The 14,537-nt window shown below is 44.7% G+C and overlaps 1 protein-coding gene across 1 annotated transcript; it reads right to left on the reverse strand.

The window, feature by feature from the left end:
- Positions 1–1,169: 1,169 nt before the first annotated feature.
- Positions 1,170–14,218, reverse strand: Cavin2 (caveolae associated protein 2). The gene is made up of 2 exons (XM_051153814.1): positions 13,398–14,218; positions 1,170–1,959 (listed from the first exon to the last, which is right to left on the reverse strand). Exons 1-2 carry the CDS (start codon positions 13,878–13,880, stop codon positions 1,186–1,188), a joined length of 1,257 nt encoding a protein of 418 aa, XP_051009771.1. The 5' UTR covers positions 13,881–14,218; the 3' UTR covers positions 1,170–1,185.
- Between the last annotated feature and the right edge of the window lie 319 nt (positions 14,219–14,537).

Genomic DNA, 14,537 nt, shown 5'->3' on the forward strand with positions numbered 1-14,537 from the left:
TCACCTGGAATGAAATTATCATTATGTGTAAAAAACAAAACAAAGCCAAAAGAAGAAAAGACAGCATTTTACCCTTCCTAAACATGCATGTTCGAACACCTTATTAACCTATATCATATTTGGAGGGGAAAGGTCACTTCAAAGTGGAAAATGTTTAAAGGATTATGTGACTGACCTTCCCAAAACAGTACACACTACTTCGTTCAGACTTACAGTTATTCCAATGTTAAAGAGAGAATCTCCTTTTGAATGTTCTCACAGAATGATGTGTACTGCCATTTAGTTAGTAAGAAGAACCACAGCTTTTATACCAGAATATCTGGTTATGTTATTTCATAATAGACTATGAAAATATTGAGAAGATAAGAGATATTCTTGCAAGATATATGAACTTCTTTAGTATTGCTAAAGAGCAAAATAGATTTAAAATGTCAACATTTCACTTTTTAAGCACATCCTTTTTTTCCTCTTTATTGTCATTCTTTTTGGCATTCTTTGTCATTTATTTCTCTCAGTTTCCAATCTTTTTGTCTTAGTTTTCTATCTTAGTAGCTCTCTGCCACTAACTGCCCACCACAGCCTTTCAATCCCCCTACTTGCAATAAACAATTGTTTTTATAAGAGAATAACCAGCTGAGCATTCTGCTTTTTTTTTTTTTTTTTTTTTTTTTTTTTTTTTTTTTTAGTAAATAGTTTCTTCTTAAAATACAGAGTTACATCCTCAGCTTGCAGATTATGTGTGTTCTATAGCACATAGTTGGGAATAATCATTCACAGAATATGGGGAGAATTCACTACACTATTTCTACACTATTCAGCAAGCTGATAGAATGACCAAACAATAGATCACATTTTATGACTACTATGATAAATAGCCTCTAGTTTTTCTCACTAAGCCAAATAGATTGGTGATTTGTTTTTCAACTGTTCCGTTTCTTTCTTCTTGCAATATTGGAAAAATTCTGCAGAAACAGAACCTAAGAACAAAGTAGAAGTGGAATTCCTGGCAATTTGCTTCTGTGATCCCAGATATATCTGAGGCTACTGTATGGCCAGTGCTTAGGGCCTGGGCAGTCACAGTGGGGAGCAGGCAGAGATGAAGGGCTGCAGAAGTGGCTTCCAGGATGCAGACACGTCTGGGTTCTGCGTCTGCCCCCCCCCCCCCCCCCGCTTCTGGCTGTGCACTTAGGCAGTCTGGTTGACGTGAAACACAGCCGGCTGGACCTGTTTCTCACTGGCTTCCTCTGCCTCCTCCGAGTTGAGCATGTAGCCACTCTCATAGCGCACCTGCTGTGCCTGCTGGAGAGCCACGGACTCCTCCTCTTCATCTTCCACAATGGTCAGGTCAGCGTTGCTGCCCACACCGGAGTTGTTCCCTCTCAAAGCCGGCTTCTCAGCATCTTCTGCGCTGCCCTCCACCAGGCCGCTGGGGAGGCTTGCTTCGGAAAGCCCCTCTGTGAATGAGCCCTCCTCACGGTCATCCTGCACCTGGTCTTCTAACTTGGTCTCATTTTCCACAGAGCTTTCTCCCTCCCGGACTTTCTTCCGGCCAAAGGAGAGGGGAGAAACCTTGAAGGGGGAGCTTTTCCCTGAAGATGCTTTCTGGTGGTTGGGTGTGAGAGATTTCTTAATCTTTTCTCTCCTCTCAACAGATACGATCTTTGTCCCCAGCTTGTTCATCTTTTTTTCGATGTTCTGGCGGGAAAAGGCTTTCTTGAGGCTATCTACTTTCTTGAGGCTGGATCTTTTTAATTTTTCTGCCCTGCTTTCTTCCATCTTTTCCTCTGCGCTATCTTCCAGGGCTTCTTCATCACGGGGCAATTCGTCATCGGAGGAGAGGTCCACGTTGTGTAGAGTTTCCTCCAGGGACTTGTTCTCATCAGCAAGCTCCTCCTGGCCTTCGGCAGGGCTGGGAACCGGCTCCTTCACAAACACACTGGCAGGGATCTCACTTTCTTCCTGAAACGAAGGGCAGTGTGGGTTTACGATAAAGGCACATTTCACACACAGTCCTCAAGTGCTGTAATTTGGGTTTGTGTTCTGGGCAACAGAAATGATAGAAGCCAACTGTGGCTTTCTGGAACAGGAAGCATTCATTCTAATTTGGGTCCAGTCAGTCACCTTGGGCTGGATAAGGCCAAGGCTTGCTAGTGGAAGTACCATGAGGGTAACTGGCAAGGGCACTATCAGTGACAGGCAGAGGGAAGTGGCTTGACTCAAATAGGCCAGGAAGCAACCCAGATAAAGGGAATAAAGTAATTATAACACTGTGAACCCAGAGGCCTCTCCTACCTTCCTTCAGGTCAGGGAGCACAGTTTCTGTCAAAATCCCACTACAAAAGAGCCCAAAGGTTAAGCTGGAAAATACGTAACGAGGCACAGAAGAGCGCTGAGAAGTCCTTAAGTGCGAACAAACATTGCAGAAACCTGGATCTGGTCCCCTTTTCCTCCACTGGGCAGTAGAAGGGATGGTTGGGTTGACCAGTATCAACACACACACACACACACACACACACACACACACACACACACACACACCCCACGTGCACACGGGCACACATGCACACATGCATGGTGTGCACACACACAGAGACATACACATACAGAGACACGCACTCACAAACACACAGATATACTCATAGACAAAAACATACACAAAGGCACACACACAGAGACATGCACACACAGATACACACACTCACAGAATACACATACACACACTCACACACACATGCCACGTGCACACGCGCACACATGCACACGCACACATGCATGGTATGCACACACACAGAGACATACACACACAAAGACACACACTCACAGACACACACAGATACACCCATACACAGACACATACACAAAGGCAAACACATACCCACAGACACACACACACACACAGACATACACACTCACAGACACACACACACATATACACACACATAATTAGTGACATAATTCAGGATTAGCCTTCCCTGACTGGGCCTACTCATGAACCCCACAGTTCAGGATGTGCTTTTTGGCAGTTGGTAAGGGATCTAGCACCACAAAATGTGTGGCCAGGCATGGCATCAAGCTTCTAGTATGAAGTATCTTCGGCCTCATCTCCAGCTAAGAGTGAGGGGAGAAGCCGGGGAACCCGCCCTCCAGCCTCCCAGCATGCCTGGCCTCGAGCTTCTCACATAGGCAAATGTGGCCTCTCATAGAATGTCAGGGAATGGTAGAGCCAGAGAATTTGTCTGCAAAGTGCAAAGCTGCTTGCTGAGAGACTTGAATATAGACAGATCTAGGCCACATAGTATAAGAGCACCTTTGAATTTTAAGTGCTTTTTCCCCCCACTGTTACGTGAGAATCCATAATCATAGTACTTGCACGTTTTTCATAAAAAATAATGGCACAAGATGGAGGATTGTGCCTAAGGCCTGAGTGTGTCTTCGCTGTCCTGCTAAATGGCTGTGCGGCTTCAACAAATAGCTTAATCTCCTTGGGTTCCTGCCCCTTCCAAATATGAACTAGAGGATTTGACCTAGAGTAGCAGCTTTCAAAACGCACTCTCAGGGCCATCAGGGGTTCTGCAGGAATGTAAACAGGGCACGGATCCAAACTCCTTCCCACCTGCGCTGCACTCAGAGCTCCAGGTGACCTGACGGCATGTCGGCTAGCCCAGCACACTGCAGCCTGTGAATCTGAAAGTCTGTCTGTCCTCCCCGATGCCTGTCTTTCTCATGCTAGAAGGTGTTGTGCAGGCTGCTCTGACACAGAAAACACACCAGTCATCTTACACAGTACTGGACCCTGCATCCTGTAATACAAGGTGTAGCTGCTGGTACAATAGTGGTATGGCTGTTATGGGGGTAGCTAACTGCTTTCTGATTGGATTTGAAGCCTGCTTCACAGGAAGGGCTTTTATTCCAGGGACTGTAACCTTAGTCAAAGCCTGTGGCTAGGGAGATCATAGTCCCTGGTATTCTGCTATAGTTATTTTGCTTAATGCTCATGATGTCAAAGCAGCTTTTAAATCCTGAGGTTTGTAATCGTAGACCAGGGCCATTCTGATCCTTAGTCACAGAAGCTTCTCTCCGCAGTGGGCGGCAGTCAATAGAAAGATCCATAAGTGGTCACAGGCTGAGAATAAGAGACAATGCTTAGTTCTAAATGCCCATCTATAGCAACCCTCCTCCCCTCCCGAAGGCTCGGGCAACGCCGAGGAACAGAGGTGGACAGATTGAGAGTGCCGCAGGGTAGGAGAAGTGTGTAATATCCTGTCTTCTGTACATGCCATAGCTATCACAGCCGTGAACTCACAGCAACTGGGGCCACCTGCAAAAGATAAGCTCACCCCAAACTTCAGCACAGATGGTGTAGTGATCTTCCACGCCCCCTCCTTAAATGGGTAATTCCCAGGAGTCCTTTTCGATGGGAACTTGTGATGAGAACAGCTTGTCATGCTTCGAGCTGAAGCTGCTTCTGGTTCGTGGGCACATAGTTCTGGAAGGATTTGTGTCTTTTCGCCACCACCACCATGCCTCAACACTTCAAGCTTAACACCCACTTATTAAATGAGCACCTTGGGTGAGGTGAGTCTCCAAGAAGGTGGTGAAAGTGCCTGAAGCAGAGACTGCTCAATGTAGGGTAGGCCGGAGGGCTGTTGGAGGGTGGGCCTACTTAGCTCTGTGTCGAGAAGGAAGTTTGCTGGACGCTGGGAGGCTGGGGACGCTGGAGAAGCCACGCCTGAGGGGAGCTGTGCTCTCCCCCTCAGAGAAGGATTTTGGTTTTGGTAGATAGATAGCTATTACAGAAAGGGTTAGACTTAACAGAAGTAGTTATGGCTCTGATGTCTCGTCCGGAGGATGAATTTCTCCTGGGGTTTGATTAAGAGCATTGAGGAGCCTTGGCAGTTGTTGCTCGCAGCAAAGGATAAAACCAAGAGCACAGTGAAATGTTATTAAAAGTCCCCAGTGAGGAAAGAAGGAATCCAGGCAGAAAGCTGTAAAAACTAAGCCGTAAGGTACATTGTCTATACTGTAGGTTCTCAGGGTAATCAAAAGTGGTAGCTCGGATAACTTTCCATTCTTCGATTTTAACAAAAGGGAGAATTAAAATAAATTTCAGTTTTTCTTAAATGTAAATTTTATGACCAAAGCGGAGCTACTACTGAGTCTTACGGCCCTTTTATCTGTCTTATCATGAATCCTTTGAGGGTAGCGTTGAGGAGAGCACATTAGGAAGTGAAGTGGGGTGTGTGTGTGTGTTGGGGGAATGTTGAGGGAAGATGGAAACCCAGCTGAGCTCTTTTGTGAAATGTGAAAATGTACAGAAAAATTTACATGTGATCTCTTTGATGCCAATTATGGGGTTATCCTAGCAGGAGCAGAGATACCAGGACAAGTTGGACGGGTCTTTATGCAGGTAGAAACTACTGAGCAATGTCTCCTTGGCTGGCGGCGGGGCCTCTGCTGGCATTTAGTCACCCGGGCGATGGTTTGTGTTCTGTCTACCAGACAGTATGTGTATCTTGTGGCGTCTTCCTTGAAGGTAACCTCTTTCCTTTCACACAGGAATGTGTAAGATTCCAAGCACACAGATCTCTCTCTCTCTCTTTTTTTCCAAAATGTTTGTTTAGAATCTGAAAAATAGCAACTACCATCCTCCCGGGTCACTACCTTACACAGAGCACACAAGTGTGGTGTTTGGCTGTTAGAGTGGTGTGAATGCTGTGTGAACTGGACCCGCTGTAGCGGCTCTCTCCCCAGGGCACACTGTCTAGTATGTAGTCCTCTTACACACTTCTGTGACACACTGTATACTTCCCACATCTACAAGTGAGGTGAAAGAGATGTCCGTGTTCAACCTCCAGTTGTAATGCTTGTGCCCTGCTTTCTCTTGCAGATTCCCAGACTGACAGCTATTTTAAGGGTGAAGCTAAGTACGCAGCCATAAAGCTGCTGCTGCTGCTTAGTGATGCTAGCTGCTCATTTGCCTACCTGGGATATGTGACTCCCTGGCATGGCACAGAGAGTCCTTGTGGTTTATTTCCTTGGGCAGCTTTAGCTAGGAGAAGGCCCTAGAATTAGCTGGTTATTTGTCCTTTGTTTTCAAAAAGGTCCTCAGCCGCCACTGATGTAGGTGGTCCTGGTTCTGACCTTTCACAAGGACCTTTAGGAGGTTTTCAAAGAAAGGGAATATTAAATAGTAAACCTCTAACATATCTGATGGGTATGCTTGCAGCATACAGGCGAGAGGAATGGAACAAATTCTTGAGAAGTAGCTGTTTCCCTTGCACTTCCGCTTGTTTGCTATTTACATTGATTCTTGGGAACTAAGAGTCCCAGTTGTGCATGTAAATATCAATGCAGAAAAACCTGCCAGCCTGCTGGATACTTCTCCGTTTTAAGTTGACGATACAAATTTCTGAACATATACAGACGTGCAGACTTAACAACAAAAGGCTCTATGACCAGCATTAGGAAAGGAAATCAACATTAAGTCATTTAAAAGCTCCGCTAAGGAGAGGGAAGCCAGCTGTTTGCTTTCCTGTCACTCACTTCTCACTCTTGTTGTTAGACAAAAAGTACCAGGGGACAGAGTGGCACCCTGCTGGCATGTGAGGAGCACACATTTGTGTCCATGGAATATTTTATCCAATAATCTCTAAATACTAGATATTAAAATGAAACTATGCCACCTAACATTGTGATTTATAGGTCTCCTTTGCACATCGATGGTGTCCTCCAATTTGTGTTTCTGAGGTATAGACTGCCAAGTGGATAAAGCCATTGATTAGAACTGCCCCTGCAGGGTAGCTGTTGGAATCAGCAAGCCATAAGAATAAAATGCATTAGTCATAATCCCTGGGCAGTCTTTCACATTCTAGAGGATTTAAAAGTCTCATTATTTTCAGTGTTATCAAGGGCTCAATTTCTTTTTTAAAGATAACATTGGTTAGGAGTTCTTTGTTACACACAAAAAAGATAAAAACAAAACAAAAACCAAACAATGATGAATTATTTAAAAGCTGGTCTAGTAAAACTCATAAATGTGAACTTTACCACAGTGAGATTATAGTTATTGTGTTTACCTGTTTCACAATTACATATTACATACTATAATTTCTCTTATCAATGAAATGAGACCTTGGCAGTCATTTTGTTTTTCAGAACCATTTCTTCCATATAAAATGCTGTTAAACTAAATGAGTGTTAAAGGTCTTCCAGATCATAAATATTTGATTATGTGAATTTAACCTGTATCCCACAAAAAGAAATAACCATTCATAGGAATGACACCATAATGCACCCATTCACACCAAATGCGTTGAATTCCACACAGGAGTGAAAAGTATAGGACCCAACTTCCACTGAAGAGCATTTTTAAAAAGTGGGAAGCTTAGAAATGGCTTCTGACATAGAAAGACTGACATAGAGTCTAGTGCATATAAATACATGCTTGTCTCTTTTTGGTTGAGAGTTACTAGTGCACACACATGCACACATACATTCTATGACTACCATCATGTCAGCATCAGCATTATATCATAATCCATGAAAACAAAAGACTCTTCCCAACATAGCTATTCTAAACAGACCCTTCTAGTATGAGCACATATGTCATAGTATGGCGGAAGGGGATTCCAGATCTGCAGAGAATGTGGATATCATAATATATATATATATATATATATATATATATAATTTTTTCCAAAGAAATATCAGCTATAATCAGGTATTCACTTCTAGTGCCTGAGACAACGCTGACATTGACTAAGTGTAAATAATAACAATAAGAAATCGTATTTTATTTAATTTAATAAACTAAAAGGGCACTGGATAATTAACACCACAAAACCAATATTCCATTAAGGAAACACTGACCCGTGATACAAACATGGAGAGTTTTCATATAAAGGTATCTTTGATTATCCATAACCCCATTACTTGCCAGTCCATATCAATTGAACAGATTTTAGAGCAATTATTTTGGGTAAAGTAGTGTCCTTAAACTAATTGATATAAAAATCACCAGAGGAATTAATTTTTAGCATACTTCTAAAATTCTGATATTATTGAAGGAACGTAAATGACAAATGTGTAAGCATATTTATAGACTCAATTTTTCAGAAATGTAACTGCTATAAATATGTAACCTTTCTCTGCTTTTTTCATCCAATTTCACAACTCCATGTGGACGAAAGTGCAAGCTGTCCATGCGCACTCTCAATTTGTCCACTGGTTTTGAAATTATTTCCAAACGGCTTTTTCAAATAATCATTACTAGAACCATCTGAGGACATGACTGAAATCTCACCCCCAGGGTCAGTGTGTAGTTTCTGAAGCCTCTTCAACCAGCAGAAAAATTTCCTCTTAACTCTACATTATAGCTTATGTTTTAAATAAAAGATACATGCTTCAAATAAAAATGTTAAACCTGGTATTTCTTTTGTGTCAATATTTTTTTTCTTTTTTCTTTTGATGTTTGAGACATGGTTTCTCTGTGTAGCCTTGGCTGTCCTGGAACTCACTTTGTAGACCAGGCTGGCCTCGAACCCACAGATTTGCCTGCCTCTGCCTCCCAAGTGCTGGGACTAAAGGTGTGCATCACCACTGCCCTGGTTAGCATGAATATTTTGATCATTAATGCTCATAAGCTTTATTTAATTTGTGCTGGTTTCTGTCTGACTATTTTGAACTCAAATATTATATCAAACTATTGCCAAAATATTTTTAAAAATTTTAAACTGAATTTAACTAGGATTTTCAAATATATGCCATTGTTCGGGGGGGGGGGGGGCGGGTTTCTCCAGTTTTTAGGTACTGATGGTTATAATCTGAAGCAATCTCTAAGAATTAGGTGCTTACTAGCTACATAGTGCTATGAAGCTCAGCAAAGATTTCAATAAATAAATGACATGTTTAAGTAGGATAAAACAAAATTAGGAATTAGAAGTCCAAATGTATAAGTATCTTACACATAGTCTTAGACACACACACACAGACACACAGACATACATTTATACATGTTCACACACTCTCAAACACAGATATACTCACATATACGCACACATACAGACACACACACTCACACACACACACACACACACACGCACAAGCAGATTCAGAGGTAGACTTGGGGTGCTGTGACAGGATTTCACAAACTCTAAACATATATGTTCTCAGTGGTACAGTACCAAATTATGCTCCAGTCAAGGGACAGATTTTCTGTTTAAACATTCCTCTTATTTTCAAATATATATATATATTTTTTTGCTTCCAGTGGAAATGACAGCTTCTTAAATATCATTAATGCACAAAGTAGTATCAGCATCTGACATCCATATTCTCTGCAGGTCTGCGGTGCCCTTCCGCCATACTGTGAAGTATGTGCTTATACTAGAAGGGTCTATTTAGAGCACGTGTGTTGGGGAGAGTCTTTGACGTTCATGGATAATGATGTGAACGCTGCTTCTGCGATGACAGTAGCCATATAATGTGTGTGTGTGTGTGTGTGTGTGTGTGTGTGTGTGCGCGCGCGCGCGCACTAGTGAGTCTGAAGCAGAAAGAGACAAGCAAAGCTATTTCAAGATCCTCAGAAGGGCGGGGTCAGTTTTGGCCCAAGAACAGTGGCACTTCTAACCCAGGAGAAGCAGAGCCTCCCGCCTCACTCCTGCATTGCAGACTAACAGAGTAATAGATTCTGCTCAATGAGCACTTCCACCGTGCCGGTCTGTAGGAATCATTTCATATATGTCATCCTCTCCTTCAGTCCTCACTTGTGGCAGCGATATGGGCCAGGAAGCACTAGTGTTTGAAAGCACATATTCTGAGGCCAATTAAATGAGGCTTTGAGTGCCAACGTTGCCACTCATGTGCTAAACAATATCAGACAAACTGCAAGCGTGTGTATCTCTGGATCTCCACCGGTAAATTGGGGACAGGCAAGAAAGCACACACAATGGGGCCTAGCAGTGTATGCTACAGACCAGGAACTAGCAGTGTATGCTACAGAGACCAGGATCTAGCTGTGGATGCTACAGAGACCAGGATCTAGCAGTGTATGCTACAGAGAACAGGATCTAGCAGTGTATGCTACAGAGAACAGGATCTAGCATTGTATGCTACAGAGACCAGGGCCTAGCAGTGTGTGCTAAAGAGACCAGGATCTAGCAGTGTGTGCTACAGAGGCCAGGATCTAGCAGTGTGTGCTACAGAGAACAGGATCTAGCAGTGTATGCTACAGAGAACAGGATCTAGCAGTGTGTGCTACAGAGACCAGGATCTAGCAGTGTGTGCTACAGAGACCGGGATCTAGCAGTGTGTGCTACAGAGACCAGGATCTAGCAGTGTGTGCTACAGAGAACAGGATCTAGCAGTGTGTGCTACAGAGACCGGGATCTAGCAGTGTATGCTACAGAGACCGGGATCTAGCAGTGTGTGCTACAGAGACCGGGGCCTAGCAGTGTGTGCTACAGAGAACAGGATCTAGCAGTGTGTGCTACAGAGACCAGGATCTAGCAGTGTGTGCTACAGAGACCAGGATCTAGCAGTGTGTGCTACAGAGACCGGGATCTAGCAGTGTGTGCTACAGAGACCGGGATCTAGCAGTGTGTGCTACAGAGAACGGGGCCTAGCAGTGTGTGCTAAAGAGACCAGGATCTAGCAGTGTGTGCTACAGAGACCAGGATCTAGCAGTGTGTGCTACAGAGACCAGGATCTAGCAGTGTGTGCTACAGAGACCGGGATCTAGCAGTGTGTGCTACAGAGACCGGGATCTAGCAGTGTGTGCTACAGAGACCAGGATCTAGCAGTGTGTGCTACAGAGATCAGGATCTAGCAGTGTGTGCTACAGAGACCAGGATCTAGCAGTGTGTGCTACAGAGAACAGGATCTAGCAGTGTGTGCTACAGAGACCAGGATCTAGCAGTGTGTGCTACAGAGACCAGGATCTAGCAGTGTGTGCTACAGAGACCGGGATCTAGCAGTGTGTGCTACAGAGAACGGGGCCTAGCAGTGTATGCTGGGTTCTTCAAGAGCTCAGCTATTCTTGCTCTTATTAATATTTTCTGTGTATAGCAGGGTGGGGGGGGGAGAACAGAGGCTTACTGATATCAAATGTGTCTACAGTCAACATAGTTGGCAAGTGATCAAAGTAGGATGTGCGCCAGTGTCCATGTGACAGTTTATCTTCCTAGTCACTATCCTTGCCTCCACTTTAATAAAAATTACTGTTTCATCCGTTAGCATAATTGGTACCTTATTAAAAAACTCACTGCTTTAAGAAAGAAAAGAGACAAAAAAAAAAAAAAAAAAAAAAAAAAAACAACCCACCTGAAGACAATTGCAGTGACATTCTGTTTTTCAAATAACCTTCTTGTGTTTTCAGAGCTGGGATTTTAACTCCCTTTAGCTAGCAGAGGCCCTCCAAGGGGCAGAAAAAGGTCCAGCCACTTGCCTGAAGTTCCCCCCCTTCTAAACTGCTCTTTACACCTGTGTCAGAGGTGTTTATTAATGGGCCAAGGACAGCCTGTAAACCTGGCTTTGGATTCCCTCAGTTTCCGTTTTGGTCTTGAGCACTTCTGTTTCAGCACTTCCTCACTATGTGGAGAATTCTTACCATTTCTGGTGCAATGGCACACCTGTCAATCTCAGGGAACAAAACAGGTGACTTTGTCAGGCCCATTACAACAGCACAGGCACTCAAGTTCCTCAACTGTCAGATTCACAGTTCTCTTAAAGGTATAGTCACTTATCTGCCCACTCCCTCCTGCTCCTAGCTGTAGAACATAAATATCAAAACAAAAGCTTAAAATCCCAATTTTCCTTTACTAGACAAATACCTTCCTTCATCCTCCCTCCCTCCCTCTCTCCCTCCCTTCCTTAATGGATAGTAAGATGAGATGTAGTCTTCCTGATTCACACTGAAGGAAGAGAAGTTTCTTTTGACAGGCCTGTACATGTTCTGTTTTGTTTGGAAGTTACTATTTAATTTAGAAATGTCTTGAGAGCTAAGGCTTCTAGGATCTCAGGCTAATAAAGGCAGGATCTCGTATGGCTGACCACATCTCCTTCCAGCTCAGCTGTTTCGGAACAGCTAGTGCATCTGCATTTAAAAGCCAAAAAGTCTCTCAACTGCAAAAGCCTGTGCGATGATACAGGGGCATCAGCTGTCTGAACCTCCCAGCACTCAAGTGCAATTTGGGGAGGACACAAAGGCAGCAAGATGAGTCTTTCCTTTTATGGTGATAGGCAGGCCGCAGTTCTAACTTGGCCGAGTAGATTCACTAGGAAAAAAAGAAGGCTCCTTCGGTTTAAATCCCAGTTTCTAAATGTCTCTTGGGAGATGAAGGCTCTCCCTGTATGCTTTCACAATCTGTTGGCTGTAGTCTCTCCCCTCCATGCCTTTGAAATCCTCTCCTATTCACATGGTCACAAGGACACAGCCCTGAGGCAGGATGGTAACGCTTCCTGGGGTCTGGGTTGGCTCAGTGCCTTCCGCGGAAGGGCTTCCAGCATTAGGCAGGGCAGCCCTTGGATTCACAGATGCCCACCACTTGGCTGAACAACATCCTCACGCAACCTTCCTGTCCTCAAATAGCCTTTGCTACATTAATTGCATCATTGATGCATTTAAAAAAAAAAAAAAAGTTAAGCGGCCTTTTCATGCTAAGGCAAGTATTTGAAGAAGAAGATATTCAAGGCTGGTCTTTGTGACGATCATTGATAACACTTCTTTTATTTCACTTTAGAGCTATGTCCGCCTGAGCAGTGAGGGACATATCTAGTGTATTTGTAAAGAGTTATCCTTTGCTTCTCACTTTTATTCCATCATTTGCCAGAAAAGAGCTGGAGATTGCTTTGACAAAAGGTGTTTTAAAGAACAAGACCAGTTCAACTTTCCATTCAATTAGTTTCCAAAACAGTGGGGGGCCTTTGGAAAAAAGGGATAATTTAAAGGTTATGTGTATGCAGTTTTGGTTAGAGCAAAAGAAAACAAATCCTTCCTATAAGTCACTGCACTTCCACTAAGAGTTAATAAACAGCCAGTGAATTAATTTGCCCTGTCCAGCTAACAGCTGCAGCCACAGCCCTAAGTTCCTAACGAAAGGAGACAAATGGATTTGACTAGAGTGGGTACATGCACCTGCTCAGCTTCCCACCCTTAACCAAGGGCATCTAGGTGTTCACTGACAAATGTCCCCTGCCTGCCAGTCCCACGGGCGTAGCCTGAAGGGTGGGGGAGATTCCAACCCTTATGGGAACAGTTCACCGTTGCTAGCAGCAGGCAGTTAGAGGACAATGCTTTGTGTGTGTGAGATGCTTGACTGACAGGACAGATGGGGAGATGACTGTGAGAGCCCAGAGGCCTGAGATCACGTATGTGAAGGGGTCCCCTGGGGAGCACTGACCTGGAAGATGAGCACTTTGAAGTGGTTGCGTCGGAGGAGTTGGGCGTGGTTGCTCTCCAGCCTCTTCACCTGGGCGCACTGCCTCTCCAGGCGCTCGCGGACGGCGCGCGTGTGAGCGCTGACCTTGCGAGACTTCTCCAGCAGCTTGCTCACTGTGTTGCTGGTGGAGGCCTGGTACTTGGAGAGCTTGGTGAGGTCGTTCTGGATGCCCTTTACGGAGCCCTCCAGGTTGATCTGCCGCCGTTCCATGTTGTGCTGGTTCTCCCTCACGGCGTCGAGCATGTTGACCAACTTCTCCAGGAGTGTCTGCACGGTGACAGCATTCACCTGCGAGTTGTCCCGGATGGCCTCGTCTGTGGACCCCAGATTGAGGCTGGGGCTCGGTGTAGAGGAAGGCATTGGGCTGGGGCTGGATGGCTTCTCATGGCGCATGTCAGAATTGGGGTGCTGGAACTTTTCTGCTTGTGCCGCGTCTTCTCCCATGGCTGGACAGATGGGAACCTACTTCCGGCTGGAAGCTTCTTGCCCAGGCGACAAGTGGGCTCTGGTGAAGAGCGCAGGAGGCCGGTTGGTCTGAACGGAGGAGCACTGCTCTCTAGGGCCAGCAGAGGTTCAGACAGGGAAGAACTGGCTAAACTGATGGGGGAAACTGCATTCCAGCTGCTCTTAAAGGCCCTACTCCACCCAGTGGGAGGCGAAGGTTACAGGACCCACTCAGGGTTCAGCTACAAGCACACACTTCCTAACCACACTCTCAGCAAGCCCGGGCTCTTCGCTGCATTAGGTTTTCTTTCCTACATCTCTTCCCGTTTTAAAACAAGTTCAATGCCATATTTCAATCATGAGTTCATTTAGAGGCGGGGAGAAACATGTTAACTTGGCCGAGCTCCCCAGCCTCTGATTGGCTGAAGCTAGTAAACTTTCCTCTGGCTGCGATGTTACAGAGCGCCTGTTTTTTTTTTTTTTTTTTTTTTTCTTCCTGGATACAAGTTATTGTAGCACAAAGTATTGTTTGCTCTTGCCCCAGAGCTGACTGATAGGTTGCAGAACACCGAGTGCCCTTCTGGGAGGTGCAGAGTTGAAAGAGTCCACGCTGCCAAGTTGGTGGTGTTAGTTACTCATTTGCAAAGGGGAGGAAAT

This window comes from Acomys russatus, chromosome 12, assembly GCF_903995435.1.
Source record: "Acomys russatus chromosome 12, mAcoRus1.1, whole genome shotgun sequence".
Lineage (NCBI taxonomy): Eukaryota > Metazoa > Chordata > Mammalia > Rodentia > Muridae > Acomys > Acomys russatus.